At 44.2% G+C, this 16,879-nt stretch overlaps 1 protein-coding gene across 1 annotated transcript; it reads left to right on the top strand.

Annotated features, from left to right (window-relative positions):
• The first annotated feature begins 2,696 nt into the window (after positions 1-2,696).
• Positions 2,697-16,622, top strand: LOC122728955 (keratin, type II cytoskeletal 2 oral-like). The gene is made up of 9 exons (XM_043967649.1): positions 2,697-3,359; positions 6,320-6,540; positions 7,756-7,816; positions 10,167-10,262; positions 10,696-10,860; positions 12,571-12,696; positions 13,740-13,960; positions 15,173-15,207; positions 16,207-16,622. Exons 1-9 carry the CDS (start codon positions 2,697-2,699, stop codon positions 16,620-16,622), a joined length of 2,004 nt encoding a protein of 667 aa, XP_043823584.1.
• The last annotated feature ends 257 nt before the right edge of the window (positions 16,623-16,879 follow it).

Genomic DNA, 16,879 nt, shown 5'->3' with positions numbered 1-16,879 from the left:
CTTACCCTGCAGTTGGGGGATGGATTTTTTCAGAAAGGCCAATGTCTTCTTCTGCTATGGACCACAGAATTGGCTGCTCCAGTCTAGAAAAGCCAATTTCCACTCTCTGGTTTCTGGATCTTTGTGTTGGCCCTTCCCTGACTTTCCATCACTCATTCAGAGGAGCTTCCTAGACTAATGTTCTCTCTTGGTTATCCCATTCTCCCCAATCCCTTTCTCTTGCCTCATCCCTTTCCTCCTCCACTGTTCAGTCAGTCCCAGGTCTGTCTTAGGTTCCCTGTGTCCCAGTTGGCATCTGTGTCCTCAGTATGGTAGTCCTTGGGAGGCAGAGACCAAGCTTCCTTCCTTCTTTGGTTCTCCTAAGTGCCAAGGACGGACTCTGTTCCATGTGGGATACTTCACATCTGTACTCATGCCCGGAGAGAGACTGACATGGCTTCTCCAAGTCACAATGGTCACACCTCCATTTTTCCAGGTACAAGATTGTAAACTCCATGTGGGGAAGGGCCGAGTCTTATTCATCTTGTATCTCTTCCAGTTGCCTTGTGCAGTGCTCCGCACATAGTTGGGGCTCAATGAATGTTGCATTGAATTCTTCACCATCCCCTAGCAATGGGCAGAAGATGCAGGTTGTCCCAAGAAATATCCATGTCAGCTACCCTCTGGAGCAGGCTGGTCCAGACCGTTCCTACTGCTCCAGGTCATCAGCTTAGCAGTTCCTCAGCACTATCTTTCTCTCTTCACATGTATATCTCTGCTGGTTTGTAGCAATGACCGGGATAGGGGGAAGCATGAAGCTTTTATTCTCTGCCTCTGGAGAAGATTAGCAGCCAGCATTGGCAAGAAGCAGGGATTTGGGAAGGGCCCTCATTATAGTCCTAGACTTCCACCCCAAACTCTTTGAAGTTCATTCTTAGTGATTAAAATAAAAACTTCCTTCTTGGCCAAGTCCAATAGGGTGAGGTCCCTGGGAATCCTCATGGGATGGATAGAAGTGTCCTCCAAGGTTCATCAGCCATGAACTAATTGTGCCCAAAGTATACCAGTTTGTTTCTATATTTTCAATGGATAACTGTCATGCTTCAAAGGGCCCTTCTTGGGACCTAATGAAACATCCAGATTTAAGTGAAAAGATGGGTCTTGCTTAAAGTCAGAATGGCCAATGGTCAATGTGGTATGATTTTTTTTTTTAAAAGGCACCAAAAAGGGGGCAGCTATGTGGCTCAGTGATAAAGTACAGGCCCTGGATTCAGGAGGACCTGAGTTCAAATCTGGCCTCAGACACTTGACACTTACTAGTTGTGTGATTGAGAAGAAAATAAGTTCTGAGAATGACTGAACTGAATGCCAAAACTAAGTTTCCTGAGGAGCTGGACTTCTGCTTGGTCTGTTCAGATGGAGGTAATAGCATGAGGACCTCAGAGGGACAGTCTTTCATTCTTTACTGTCCATTTAATTTCTTGTTTAAAAAAAATCAATTTGGGGGCAGCTAGGTAGTACAGTGGATAGAGCACCAGCCCTGGAGTCAGGAGGACCTGAGTTCAAATCCTGCCCCAGACACTTAACACTTACTAGCAGTGTGACCCTGGGCAAGTCACTTAACCCCAATTGCCTCACTTAAAAAATCAATTCCTTTTGATATAGTAGACATCTCTTTACCCTCACCCCTGTTCTTCCACCCGCCTCTTATTCCTATAGTACATTCCTTGAAAATAAGGAAAAATCTGAAATTTTGAATTTAAGGAAAATATCTGAAATTTGTTGTTGTTTGTCTCTTCTTCTTCTTCTTCTTCTTCTAGTGAGGCGATTGGGGTTAAGTGACTTGCCCAGGGTCACACAGCTAGTAAGTGTCAAGTGTCTGAGGCCAGATTTGAACTCAGGATCTCCTGAATCTAGGGCCGGTGCTCTATCCACTGCGCCATCTAGCTGCCCCTGTCCTTTGTTCTTGAAGAGGACCTTGACATTGGGAAGTGATGTCATGATTTGCAGTGAATTGGATTTAAATGAGGAAGAGCTATGCAAGGTCACCAACCTCACTCTTTTCTCCAGAGACATCTGGGTCCAATGGCAAAACACAGGTCAGGACAACCGGAGATGGTCCCAGATGAAATTGCTGAAATTAGCCATTTTTTAAAATGAAGAAATAGAGGCTCAGAAAGGAGAAGTGATTTGCGGAGCTTGGAGTAAGACCATAGGTCTTCTGACCCCCTAGTTTGGTGGTCCTACATACATGACCTCCTACAGTGAATGCTTTACATGGGTGTTAGCAATTGATGAGATGGGCAGGTAGGGTCACCATGAAGGATTAAGGAGGACTAGAGAAATGCTAACCTAATCCCTGAAACCCAAATGTAAGATCCTTTGGGGATTTGGGGCTGGGTCAGGCCCTGCAGGAAGGCCCCTTTTCTTAACACAAGCTTTTTTGTTGTTGAGTAACCCTGGTAATACAAAGCAATTTGGAAATTTTGAGTGATTATCAAGGTGTGTTGCTAGCTTTGGACTCCGTCTATCGCTGCCAGGCAAACCCAACCCGTTAATTCCCTCAATTAGGTCGCTAGCTCAGAAGCAGCTGGCCAAGCTCCTCAGCTTCATATAAGGGGCCATCCTGGGCCCTGAGCTTCAGAAGGTTTCAGAGTATCCTCCAGACTTCCTTCCCCTGGTGCTCCAAGTTCATCTTTCTTTTGGAGAATATCACCATGAGCCGCCAAGTCAGTTATAGCCAACAGTCTTGTAGGACCTCCAGTGGAGGGCAACGCCAGGGATTCAGTGGCCGATCCGCTGTGGTCTCTAGCAGGAGCCGCATCAGCTCTGGCAGGTCGACATCTGCTTCCCGATATGGAGGAGGTGGTGGCAGCGGTGGTGGCAGTGTTTCCTCAGCCTGTGGCATGATGGGTTGGGGCTTTGGCAGCAGAAGCTTGTACTCTCTTGGGAGGAACAAGAAGATCTCCAGTAGCATAGCTGGGGGTAGTTATCAGGCAGGAGGCTTCAGTGGTGGCCGAAGTTGTGGCTTTGGGGGTAGTGGTTTTGGAGCTGGTGGCTTTGGAGGGGGAGTTGGTGGCTTTGGAGGGGGAGCTGGTGGCTTAGGAGGGGGAGCTGGTGGCTTTGGAGGGGGAGCTGGTGGATTTAGAGGGGGAGCTGGTGGCTTTGGAGGGGGAGCTGGTAGCTTTGGTGGCCCTGGTGGCTTTGGTGGCCCCGGTGGTCCTGGTGGTTTCCCTGGCGGTATACATGAAGTGACTGTCAACCAGAGTCTCCTAAAGCCCCTCAATGTGGAGATCGACCCCCAAATTGGGCAGGTGAAGACCCAAGAGAAGGAGCAGATCAAGACCCTCAATAACAAATTTGCTGCCTTTATTGACAAGGTGAGTCAACCTGGCACAATGGGGCAACCAGGAAACTTGGTACCATAGTATCTGCCCAGATCGTGTATTATGATGTAAAATGTGCTTGACTTGGATTCAGGATTCTGGTTCAAATGATGACTATGTTACCTACTATGTAGTGGGTCAGTCCCTTCACTTCCTCATCTATAAAATGAAACTGTTGGACTTGAGGACCTGTAAGGTCCCTTCTAGATTTAAAGGATCTGCATCTACTTGGATCTAAAGAATCCAGATCTCAAGCTATGACCCTTGCTGTGCCTCAGTTACTTCATATGCAAAGTGAGGCGATTTGCCTAGAAAATTGCTAAGGTCCTATCCAGTTGTAAAATTCCATCATTTTATCTTTAGATAGCAAACTAACTTAGCTCAGCTGCAACTTCCAGGAATTTCTCAGTGATCAATCAACTCTTATCAGGCAAATTTTGCTTTCCTTTTCTTGCTAACATGGCCACTCTGCTTATATCCTTTGTCCATAGTACTGGCTCAGAGGGTTTCCCTGGAGAGAATAAGGTCTTTGAGATTAAAGCTCTTTAATTTTCCTATCGATCCTCAGGTCAGTGTGGACTAGTCATCTTAGGAAGAGAGAGGGCAAATGATAAAACTGACCTTTGCCTCAGTCAGAGGTGATGCTCTCTATCCCAGCCTATGGGAAGAGAAGGAGGTAGAGCTGGGGCACAATGGTTAAGATGGATATAGTCTCTTTTTTTAGAACCTTTTACCATCGACAAAGCACTTTCTTCACAAACCCTGTAAAAAAGTAATGCAAAATATTATCTAACTTTTACAGATGAGGAAACTGAGGCTTAGAGATTAATTGACTTATTCAGGGTCTCTGGAACTTGAACCCAGGTTGTTGGTTTTTTTTTTTTTGACTCAAATTGCAAATATTTTTCTCACTAGAATTCCTTCTAAGAGAAGTTCTCATAGGACAGTACCATTATTTATTGTGAAGGGTTGATAATGACCTGAATTTCTGGCACATTTGAAAAGGAAAAAAATCTCCAAGACCAAAGAGAAATGATTTGGGAACTCTGATAAAAACGTGGTTGTTTCTGTCATTTTGAGGTAAATAAGCAACCGCATTGCAATTTGACTAATTATTGTAAGCTGCCTTGGCACGCATTTATTCCTTGGGCTGAGGAAGGAGAATCATTAAGATAAATGTGTGCAATAGAGGAAAAATGCCTAGTGCTTTCAAGAAGCATTGTGCTTTGAAACCTGGCTCTCTAATGAGTAGCACCTATGGCCTTCTGCAGGTCACATTATCTGTCTCAGCCTCAGTTTGTCATCTACAAAAGGGGCATGAATAATACTTGTACCGCTCACTTCATAAGGGTTTTATGAGGATATAATGAGCTAGAACTTCAAAATACATGGAAAAGTGAGCCATTAGTAGTATGATTATAAAGTAAAAAGAAGCATAGAAAAACCTTTAGGGGGAACACACAGTTTAGCAGAGCTGGTCTCAGCTAAACTTCATTGTGAAGTAGAAATTTGCTCTCATTTCCTACTCCTCTTTCTCCTTCCTCCCCCCAAAACGCTCAAACCAAACCTCAAACTTCACACAAATTTGTCAATTTCTACTTAAAGGTGGAGTGGAGAGAATTCTGGATCGACCACTAATAAGATCTGTGTCCTTGGGCAAATTTCTGGGTGGTCAGTTTCCACTTCTATAAAATGGGGTGGTTGACTGGACTCTAACTTGTCTTCTGGCTTTAACATCCAAATATTCCAGCCTGTCTTCTCTACCTCCTTCTCGGGTTGCCTAGCAAAACTCATTCACGGATAGCTGGGTAGGATAGCAGATAGAGTGCTGGACTTGAAATCAGGAAGACCTGAGTTAAAATACAGCCTAATATACTTACTAGCTGTGTGACCCTAGGCAAGTCACTCAATCTCAGTCTGTCTCAGTTTCCTCAGCTGTAAAAGTGGGATAATGCTAGCACACTTAACTCCTAGGGTTGTTGTGAGGATCAAATGAGATAATATTTGTAAAGTGCTTAGCACTTTACCTGGCACATAGTAGCTACTTAATAAATGCCTTTTCCCTCTCTATTCCCTTCTTTCCAGGAGGACAACCTGATATTTGTATTGTAAAAGATAGTTGTGAAGGAAAAGGACCTACTTTAGGGTAGTCTGTAATGGTGAAACCTTAGATATGAAAGGGGAAGTCATTTGAAGGTGTGGGGTCTTCTCAGCATCCTTCCAATCACACTGGTAGGCATTGTGTCTTATCTCCCAAGACCAGATGTAGGATGTCTTATTCTGCCCAGCAGAATGCCTTTGCAATAGTAAGCACACAGTAAGTGTTTCTCGAATGCATTCACATGTATTTATTTGAACCTGGTCTGGGGGGGGGCAGAGAGAAGCTGTTAAGAGTAGGCATTATCCACATTTTGCTGAAGAGACTGATAAGGGTTTGCTGTTGGGATTTTCTTGGCAAAGATGCTGAGAGGTTTATCATTTCTGTAATATGACATAATACAATATGTTTCATATCATATCATGGAGCATAATAAGTATAATCAATGTAAAATAATGTAATGTAATATGATATGATATATCAACATAACAACATACATACAACATAATATGTACCTTTCATAGTAGTAAGAACAGGCATTGCTCTGTACTTTATGATTACAAAGTACTTTTGTATTTGTTTCCTCATTTGATTCTGTAGTAGTCAATGCATTCATTTAGTTCAAGTGTGATTATCTCCATTTTACTGATGAGGAGACTGAGGTACAGTGTAGTTAAATGACTGAAGTCAGATGGATAGTAACTGGTCCAAACCAGGATGGACACCTCAGTTTTCTGATTCCTTGGACTCTAGTAACCAATCACAGAGCTTTCTGGGGAGAGGTGGAGCTTGGCCAGCTTTGCCCTGGAGGAGGAGTCCAGGAGGGTATTGATAGCGTCTCCTTTTTGGTTCACAGGTCCGGTTCCTGGAACAACAGAACCAAGTCCTAGAGACCAAGTGGCAGCTGCTTCAGGACCAAGGCTCCACCTCTGGCTCCAACACCCTGAACCTTGATCCCTTCTTTGAGAACTACATCAGCAGCCTCAAGTCCCACCTGGATGGGGTGCTCAATGAAAAAAACAAGCTGAATGGGGAGTTGAGCAGTATGGAAGACATGGTGGAAGACTTCAAGAAGAAGTGAGTTTCACTTCAACTGTAGATGAGCAAGCAAGCATCTGAATGGGGGAGGGGGAAGAGTGTCATAGATTTAGATCCAGAAGGGAAATTAGACTTGGGTGCTAGTCCCTGTTTTGCTAATTCCTTGCTCTGTGATATCCTCCTCTCTGGGTCTACTTCCTTTCCTCTAGATTGAGGTGATTGGGCTCCTAAATAGTCCCTTCTGACTTTCTTTTCAATGTTTTCTCCAATCATTCTCCCCTTCTATTCTTTCCTTCACCTCCATCACCTACCGATTTCTGTCTCATCATTTAAATTACTTCTAATCCTCATCATTTAAATAACTCCTAATCCAGGAAACCTCAGGTTTTGCCTGTATCCTGCTCTCCCAAGGTCTCTCCTTTCCCTAAATTTTGTATTTACTGTCACCTCCCATCCCTACAGCTCTTGAGTGGTCTACAATCAGAATACTGAACACTCGTATTAACCTCATGTCCCCATGGAACTTTCTGGCCTTCGATATTGATAGGGGGCATATTCCTGGTCAGTGTAATTCACACTGTGGCTGATAGAAGGTGATCTTTCAAAAGGCTTTTCTATCATAACATTGAGAGACAGAAAGAACACACTTATGTGGTCCCTACTCTTAGGGACTCATAGTCTACGACAGAAGTATAGACATAGACAGATAAGTAAAAGATAGCTAGCAAGATAGAATTGAACTGCTTGAATTGGATACCAATAAGAGCAACAGGCACCGGCTGGACAGTAAAGTATTAATGTCATATGTGGGTAAGCCCAGGGTAATGAAATAGGGTAAGCCCAATGTGGGATGGGAAAAGGAAGGGAAGTATGATATAGGGGAAGGGTCTTAACTCCAGGTGATATAGGGTTCTTCCCTGATCAACCCAGGAGGGCTTTCTTTGGAGAGGAAGACTTTAGAAGTGTCCAATAGTCAATTCATCACCATTTGCATGTTTTTCCTTAGGTCCAACCCTAACCTTATTTTTAAAAAATAATAAACATTTTATTTATAATTTTGGGTTCTAGTTTTTATCTCTCTTTCCCTCCCTCCCCTCCCACCTCCCTGAGGTGGCGAACAATCATATATGCCTAACCTTGTTTTTTCAAAGTAGAGACAGGATGCTGTTGGTCAGCCTGGTTTTCCTGACAATTATGAAGACTCCCTGGAGGTCCTGGGAAGGTTCTGACCTGAAATGTCTTTTTTCTCCACAGGTATGAAGATGAGATCAACAAACGCACTGCTGCTGAGAATGACTTTGTGGTTCTTAAGAAGGTGAGGTTCCCCGCTTTCACCCCTGTTCCCTGGGGACCTCACAGTGGTACGCGTGACTGGGAGCTTGAGAGAGATGCCAACTCTGGAAGTGGAAAGATGGGAAGGAACATTAGTAGATATCAGCTTCCAGGAATGTTATAGCTGGAAAGAAAGGCAGGGTTTATCTAGTCCAATCTCCTCATCCTATCAATGAAATAAGCCCAGAGATGAAGCGATTAGCCTAAGGTCCCATAGTTAGAACTCAAGTGTTGCAGTTCTCACCCTGGAGTTCTTTCCTCTACATCAGGGGTTCTTAACTTTTTTTGTGTTGCGGACCCCCCTGGCAGTCAGATGAAGCCTATGGATCCTTCTCACAATAATTCTTTTAAATGCATGAAATTTTATTTAAAAAGCATAGGAATATAAGGGAAACAAATTCTACTGAAATAAAGTAATCCAAATATTTTTAAAAACGTTTGTGGACTCCAGGCGAAGAAGCCCTGCTATGTATCTTATCATCACCCCATCTCTCACTTTGAATCTGGCGAGCTGGGGAGACCCTTGTGAGGAATCAGGATCCAGGGAGATATTTGCTTCCTGGGCAGGTAGGAGTCCTCCCAAAGAAGCCCTACCGTAAGGTAGAGTGTCCAGTATTCAGGGTAAAGCTCTTTCACTCAGGAAAAGTGAATGAAGTACCAAGGTTCTGGGCTCATTGGATTTTAAATCTGGTTGGATATTAAGTTATGCCAGAAATATGTACAAAGAGAGCAAAAAAAACCCTGATGTTTACTAGTTGTATGATTCTGGGCATGTATCTTCACCTGAACCTCAGTTTACTTATCTGAAAAATAGGTATAGTGATACCTTTCTTACTGGATTATTGCTTTGTAAATCTTGGGTGCTAGAAAAATGGGAGCTATTAGTAGTAGTAGTAGTAGTATTACTAGTAGTTAATATTCTTGGTTTATAAGTTCTTGGCCTATGAGTTAAAAGAACTGCAACAGTCTGTGGAATGTCTTCCCTTGGAGAGTAAAAATTGCTTTTAGTTCATCTTAAAACCCTGCTGCCCACCTTGACCTATCTGTCCTCTCAAATTCAAATTCCCCATGTGCCTTTAAAGGCCACTGTACCATTCTTTGGAGAGGCAGCATGGTGTGTTCAAAGAGTCTCAGATGTGGAGTTAGGAGAGACCTACCTTTGATATAAAAGACAGCTATGTGACCTTGGGCAGGTCACTTAACTTCTGAGCTTCTATTTCCTCATCTGTAAAATGGGGGTTGTTGTGAAGATCATGAGATATATGGAAAGGGCTCTGAGAACCATAAAGTGTGATATTTGTTGTTGTTTAGTCAATTAGCCATGTCCGACTCCTCATGGCCCCATTTGGGGTTTTCTTGCTTAGGTACTAGAGTGGTTTGTCATTTCCTTCTCCAGCTCATTTTACAGATGAGGAAATTGAGGTCAACAGGGTCACACAGGAAGTGTCTGAGGCCGGATTTGAACTCAGGTCCTCCTGACTCCAGGCCTGGTGCTCTATCCACTGCACCACTTTGCTTTCCCAAAGTAAAATATACATCTCAGCTACTACTGTTTTTTCCCATTTCATCTTCCCCCTTTGTTATTCTCTCCCTATTGATTTTTTTTTTTTTTTTAGTGAGGCAATTGGGGTTAAGTGACTTGCCCAGGGTCACACAGCTAGTAAGTGTTAAGTGTCTGAGGCCGGATTTGAACTCAGGTACTCCTGACTCCAGGGCCGGTGCTCTATCCACTGCGCCACCTAGCTGCCCCTCCCTATTGATTTTATTCGAGCTAGACAAACCTATTCCCAATTCCTAACACATGCCTTACCTGTCCCCTCACTGTTCCATTTTCTCTGAGTCTTACTACTCAACTCTCCTCCTTAGAGTCCAACTTTGTCCATCTCCATTGCCTTCTACCAGATTCTCCTTTTCCAGGAAGTCTTCCTGGATGAACTCCTACATCTTTGCCCCTCAAATTCTGTCCCCTCAACTCTGATATGAATAATTCTTTCTAGCTGCCCCTAATCCTGTCTTTGGTTGTATGTCTGCCTGGGTCCTGACTTCCTTATCAGCTTCCTGAAGGTCACAACTATATTTTCTCTAAGGACATAGTATATTGTACAGTGAAAAGAACACTGAATCTGGAATTATGGACCTGTGTGACTTTGGGCCAGTTACTGAACCTCCTTGGGTCTCAGTTTTCCTTACCTGTAAAACGGGCAAAGTGTACCACCTGGTCTCTGGGGGTCCTTCCAGTACTGGATCTGCAATCTTTTTCTCTCTGGACCTCTCAACCCCTGTGTGGTGGGTCACCCCAGAACACAATTCAGACCAATTGAATTCTTTGACAGGATGTAGATGCTGCCTACATGAACAAAGTAGAACTGGAGGTTAAAATGGAGAACCTGATGGATGAAATTAACTTCTTAAAGGCCTTGTACGAAGCGGTGAGTTCTCACTTTCTATCCTTGCTACCTACTTGGCTTCTTAAACAAGGGCTTAAAGACTTCTTCCAGAGAGACTTCATCTCAAGAATACTGCTTGGGTCTGTTCTCCTGGGCAGAATGACCAACGATGACCAACCTTGGTGAGCTTTTCTAGCCTCTCTTTGGGGGACTTTCAGGAAAGTCCTGTTATATAACTTCAGTCCCTATTCCTGGAATTCATATTATTTCCTTCATATGCTACATTTAGTGCTATCCTGGTTAGACTCAGCTATTTTCCAGTCATCCCTGAGCCTTCTTTCTGTTTTCTACTTCTCACTTCCCTCCTGCTCCTCTTCCACCTCCTTCTCCTCTCCTGCACTTCCTCCTCCTCCTCTGATGGTTTGGGTGCCCATAGACCATATCTGGGAGTGAGTGTATCCATGTGGGTTTGCAGGAGCTGTCCCAGATGCAGTCAGAAACCAGCGACACCTCCGTGATTCTTTCCATGGACAACAATCGATGCCTGGACCTGGATAGCATCATCGCTGAAGTCCGAACACAATATGAGGAGATCACCCAGAGGAGCAAGGCTGAGACCGTGGCCCTGTACCAGAGGAAAGTAAGTGATACTGGTTCATTAGATTGGGATGACTTCTGGTGCTCTAGGACCCTAGAGATGGGGCAAGGAGTTCGTTAAAATCAGACTCCTGCTTCTGACAGTCCAGGCTTACCAATATATGAGAGCCCCATCTATTCTTTCTAACCAAGAGGCAGAAAACCTGGGTTTGAACTCCAGATTGGCCACTTTCTAGCTGTGTGACCATGGGTAGTCCCCATCCCTCTGAGGCTGCTGCTTCTTCAAAAAGGGGAGGGGTAGCTAGGTGGCACAATGGATAAAGTACCGGCCCTGGATTCAGGAGGACCTGAGTTCAAATCTGGCCTCAGATACTTGACACTTACTAGCTGTGTGACCCTGGGCAAGTCCCTTAACCCTCATTGCCCCACAAAAACAAAACAAAACAAAACAAACAAAAAGGGGAGAGTAATACTTGTGTGACCTTAAGTTTTATTAATGAGAGTTTAGAGTTATTTTTCATAATCCTAAGGGGGAAAAGTTCTACCACTCCTCTCAGTTGCCTGCTCTAGCTTGCAAGGAATCCTCTTCCCAATCATTGCTAAGTAGAAAACGGAAACCTCTCTAATCAGGAGATCTTAAACCTGGAGTTCATGAAATCTCTCTCTCTCTCTCTCCTCTCTCTCTCTCTCTCCTCTCTTCTCTCTCTCTCTCTCTCTCCTCTCTCTCTCTCTCTCTCTCTCTCTCCCTGTCTCTGTCTCTGTCTCTCTGTCTCTCCCTCCCTCCATTCCTCCTTCCCACTCTTTTTCTCTGAACTTCTTTTAAAAAAACTATTTCGGGGCAGCTAGGTGGCGCGGTGGATAGAGCACTGGCCCTGGAGTCAGGAGTACCTGAGTTCAAATCCGGCCTCAGACATTTGACACTTACTAGCTGTGTGACCCTGGGCAAGTCACTTAACCCCAATTGCCTCACTAAGAAAAAAAAACACAAACAAAACTATTTCAATATAATTGGTTTCCTAATAATCCTATGTATTTTATTTTATGCACTTAAAATAATTATTCTGAGAAGGGGGGGGGCAATAGGCTTCACCTGCCTGGCAAAGGGGTTCATCACACAAAAAGTGGTTCAACCTAAGTCCTTACTGAATTCCAAGTAAATTTCCTTTACCATCTGCTCTTGATGCAGAATACACAATGCCTATTCTACTATGCAGCCAGGGGAAATTGGGTGAACTCAGACTTTCTGTGTTGGCACAAAGAGCTCCACAGGTTCTCCCTAGTTGGGCACACCAGAACAGTCAGAAATTCCCCATCTTGGGTAGTTGCACCAACCTGGAAGTGAGTGAGGTTCTGGGTTCTGAGTTCTGGAACCATCACACTCTGGTGCTGTCCCTCAAAGAATAGCAATGACATGGTGTAAAGAATTGTGAGGGGGCAGCTAGGTGGCACAGTGAATAGAGATTCAGGAGGACTTGAGTTCAAATCCGACCTCATATACTTGACACTTACTAGCTGTGTGACCCTGGGCAAGCCACTTAATTCCAATTGCCTCATCAAAAAAGAAAAAAAAAAGAATTGTGAGAATGAGGGTTCTTGGGGGTTCAGTCCTAGCTCTACAGTGGGAACTTTGGGGCAAGTCACCTTCCCTCTTGGGCCTCGGTGTCTGCATCTGTAAAATGGGGGGGGGGATTTAGACTAGATCTCTAAAATTCCTTCCAGTGCTCTGACTATGAGGTTGTTTTCTGATTGTTAGCTAGGAGAGCTGGAAAACACGGCTGGCAGGCATGGGGATGACCTGAAAAGCATCAAGAGTGAGATCTCTGAGCTCAATAGGATGATCCAGAGACTTCGAGCTGAAATTGAGAATGTCAAGAAGCAGGTGGGTATATGGATGGAGAGGTGATTGAGGCTGGACTTGGCACCAGGAAGATCTGGGTTCAGGTCCTGCCTCTGACAAGTTACTTCTTCTCCCTGAGCCTCAGTTTCCTCATTTGTAAAATGAAAAGGTTCAAATGAGATAATGTATGTAAAAAGCTTTGCAAACTTAAAATGTCAGCTACTGTAGCAGTGATTATTATTATTATGGCTTAAGCTTAAACCATAAAACATGGTTAGTGAAAGTGAAAATGCAAGGCCTAATTTTCTGTGTGGGAAGCTCTTGGTTCACTGCCTGGTACATAGTAAGTGTTCAATAAATGCTTGTTGATTGATTAGTGTCCCTCCATCCATCCAAGTGTGTGTGATCCTGTCCTGGGAACTTCAACCAAGAGAGTGACCACATTCAGGCCTTGCCCCATGGAAACCTAAAGCAGGCTAATGTCAGAAATATTACCAAAATATAAAAGATCAGGCAAATATTTAGATAACCAAGATGTAAGTACCTTTATTCGGGGAATAGCTATGGAAGCCCCATAACCAGATTGGATGAGTTGGGGGAGGCTGGGAAGTTTTTAGCCATTTAAAAAAAAATTAGGGGCAGCTAGGTGGTGCAGTGGATAAAGCACCAGTCCTGGAATCAGGGGTACCTGAATTCAAATCTGGACTCAGACGCTTGACACTTACTAGCTGTGTGACCCTGGGCAAGTCACTTAACCCCAACTGCCTAAACAACAACAAAAAAATTAGCCCAGGCAAGTTTCTTGGCAGAGATAGATTTTCAGTGGTAGAAAGAATATTTCACCCTAGGATTAGCAGACCTGAATGCCGATCCTGCTTCTGATGTTGATTAGCTACATGAAAAAGAGAGGTGGAAAACAGGAAATATAAGGCTTGTCTACCTCACAGAGCTGTTATGAGGACTGTGCTTTGTAAACCATAGAGGGACATATAAGCAGGAAGCGATCACTCTAGTCACACTTATCCAGACACAGGAAGCATCCATCTGAAAAACTGTGATGCCACTAATTCCATTATTCCCATCAGAATGCCAACCTTCAAGCAGCCATTGCCGATGCTGAGCAGCGTGGGGAGATGGCTCTCAAAGATGCGAATGCCAAGGTGGTGGAACTCAAGGCTGCCCTGCAGCAGGCCAAGGATGAACTAGCCCGCCTACTTCGTGATTATCAAGAGGTCATGTCTGTCAAACTAGCTCTGGACATGGAGATTGCCACCTACAGGAAACTTCTGGAGGGAGAGGAATGCAGGTGGGTACACAGTTAAAAGTGGAACCCAGCTTGGTCCAAGGAGATATGGGCTAGAAGGAGATTTTTAAATCTTTGAATTTGGGGGAGTTGTGGGGTAGAGGAGATAGCACATCTTGGTGCTGTAAGAGTAGCATCTAGACCAACCCTCTACCCAAAGCATGAGTCCCTTAAACAACATCCCTGACAAGAAGTCATCTTTAAAAAAATTATATGTATATATGTATATAAAATTTCCTCCTTAACTACATATTAAAACATTTTTGCAGGGCAATGAAGGTTAAGTGACTTGCCCGGGGTCACACAGCTAGTAAGTGTCAAGTGTCTGAGGCTGGATTTGAACTCAGGTCCTCCTGAATCCAGGGTTGGTGCTTTATCCACTGCACCACCTAGCTGCCCCCACAATTTAAAAATATTTAAAAAAAAAGTTTTGAGTTCTAAATTCTATCCCTCCTTCCATTCCCCTCCCCCTCCCTTAGATGGTAAGCAATCAGATATAGGTTATACATGTACAATCACGTAAAACATCTTCATATTAGTCATTTTGTATATGAAGACTTGAATAAAAGAAAAAGAATGAAAGAAAGGAAAAATAGCATGCTTCAGCCTGACAAGAAACGATCTTGCCTCCTTTTAATGACCTCCAGTGTTGGGGAACTCACTACAGCCATTTCCATTTTTTGGACAGTTGTAATTGTCATTAACCTCATATCAGATTTCTCTCCACTGATCTTCATTCTTTTGGGGAGTAAAGTTGTGTAAATTTAATTCCCTTTCCATGTGATAGGTCTTCTAATATCTGAAAACAGTTTTCTTGTTTCCTCTTCAAGCTAAACAGCTCAGAAACTCCAGGGGGAAGAAATAGGCTAGAAGAGAAGGAAGAAGATTTTGTTTTTAGGGACTTCGAAGCACCAAGGCCATAGTCCCATAGAATGTCCTGCTCTGAGAATGTTTATGGAAAGGGAGATAATTTAGATCTAACTCTGCCTAGAGAAAGTTCCTTCTAGTCTGTGTAGAATTCCTTCTTCTTAAGAAAGAGGAGAGTCATGGGAAAGTAGAGAATTTAAACTTTAGCTAATTCATCCAGAAGAAAGGTGATATTTAGGGAAAGGTATCCACTGAGCCAAAGTTGGCTGTATTGTAGCCCAGGGGAGGCATAAGGAAAAATCCAAGCTTGGGATCACTAATGTGCAGTTGGACGTTTTTCCCTAACAGGATGTCTGGAGAGTGCCAGAACACCGTGAGCATTGGTAAGCATTGGTTTATTCCTCTGGGGAGCTGTGGGAGAGATACAATGTTTGGATGTTGGTTCTTAAACTATGACTTGGGAAGGACAATAGGAAAAGGAGACAAAAGAGGCTGTGGTCAGGGCTATAGAGAGCCAACCCAGGTTTGGTGCTGGTAGCTATGGGAATGGGAGTGGTTGATCTCCTCCCTTTCCCTGGGCTTTCTATGGCTTCCCACTCATTTCCCTGAGAGATCAGGGCTCAGCATTCACAGCGTAGGCTACCCAAACAAGTGCTCTCCAATACATTTCCTGGATTCTGTTTTTCTTTTTCCTTCTGAAACCACTGGTCCCAGAGCTGCAGAATATTATAGATCATTTAGTCCAATTGCTTCATTTTACAGATGAAGAAGCTGAGACTCAGAGAGTGCAAGGTCATATGACTAGTGAGTGACAAAGCCAGGACCTGAACCCAGGTTTATTGCCTCCAAGTCTAGTGTGCTTTGCACTATACAATCTGATTTGGAAGCCACCTACTCCAACTCAGGGCTGACTGGAAACCTCTACACCCTTTCTACTATGACACACTCAATTATCTCTCATAGAAGTTGCATCCATTGGTATAGTTACAAGATGAAATATGGGAATCGATGGACCTCTATAGTGTTAGCTAGAAACCATTTAGTCCAATCCCACCTTTCCTAAGGTGAATCAGTAGCATTTAAAAACAGAGGAGTCATTTTAGGTGCCCAGGGCACCTAAATTTGGGGAGTGCAAAAATGTAATACATGAATGTCTTCAGTAGGTAGAAGCTAGTATGATAAATAATTCATCTTCTACTCAATTGAATTTATCTTAAATTATTCATATTATTTTCTTGCCATGAATTATGAACTTTATTTAAGGGCTGCTTGCCTTGGGCACCTACATTTCTAGTTATAACTGTGATGTGTGTGTGTGCACATGTGGAAAACCATGTCAGGCTCCTGATCTCATCATATGCATGTGTATTTTTTTTCTCCAGAGATGGTCTATAACAGCAGTAGCAGCAGTGGTGTTTCCACAGGAGGAGGAGCCAGTGGACGTGGCCAGAGAGGCACCAGTGGGGGCAGTTATGGCAGTGGGGGGATGAGCAGTGGAGGCAGTTATGGCAGTGGGGGGATGGGCAGTGGGGGCAGTTATGGCAGTGGGGGGAAGAGCAGCAGGGGGATGGGCAGTGGGGGCAGTTATGGCAGTGGGGGGAAGAGCAGCAGGGGGATTGGCAGTGGGGGCCATGGGGGAAGTTCCAGTAGGGGCTTGAGCTCTGTTGGGAGCTGTAGTGTTGGAGGTGGGTACTCTGGCCAATCTGGAAGCTCTGGGGTTCTCAGTGAGGGTGGCAGCAGCTCCATCCAGGTCTCACAGAGCTCTACTCGAAGCCAGAGGTCCAACAGCAAATTCTAAACTACACATGAGGAAACCAGCAAAAGCCCAACTCTGCCCATTGCTGCCCCTCGCTAGCCCAGGCTAACCAAACTGCATCTTGCTATCCTCAACCCTACATAGTTTCCACTCCTCTTCTTGCCTCTTACCCCCTGCTCCAGCATCCTTCAACTGTTGAGACCACAGCCATGGAGGTTGGAGGGTTTGCAATGTGTTGGAAAGTGTCTCCATAGCAGCTGGCCTATGCCTAGGATATGAGGCCCCTGGGCAATGTCTGG

Source organism: Dromiciops gliroides, chromosome 5 (assembly GCF_019393635.1).
Source record: "Dromiciops gliroides isolate mDroGli1 chromosome 5, mDroGli1.pri, whole genome shotgun sequence".
NCBI lineage: Eukaryota > Metazoa > Chordata > Mammalia > Microbiotheria > Microbiotheriidae > Dromiciops > Dromiciops gliroides.
The sequence above is the reverse complement of the archived record's forward strand: the minus strand, read 5'-3'. Positions and strand labels throughout refer to the sequence as shown.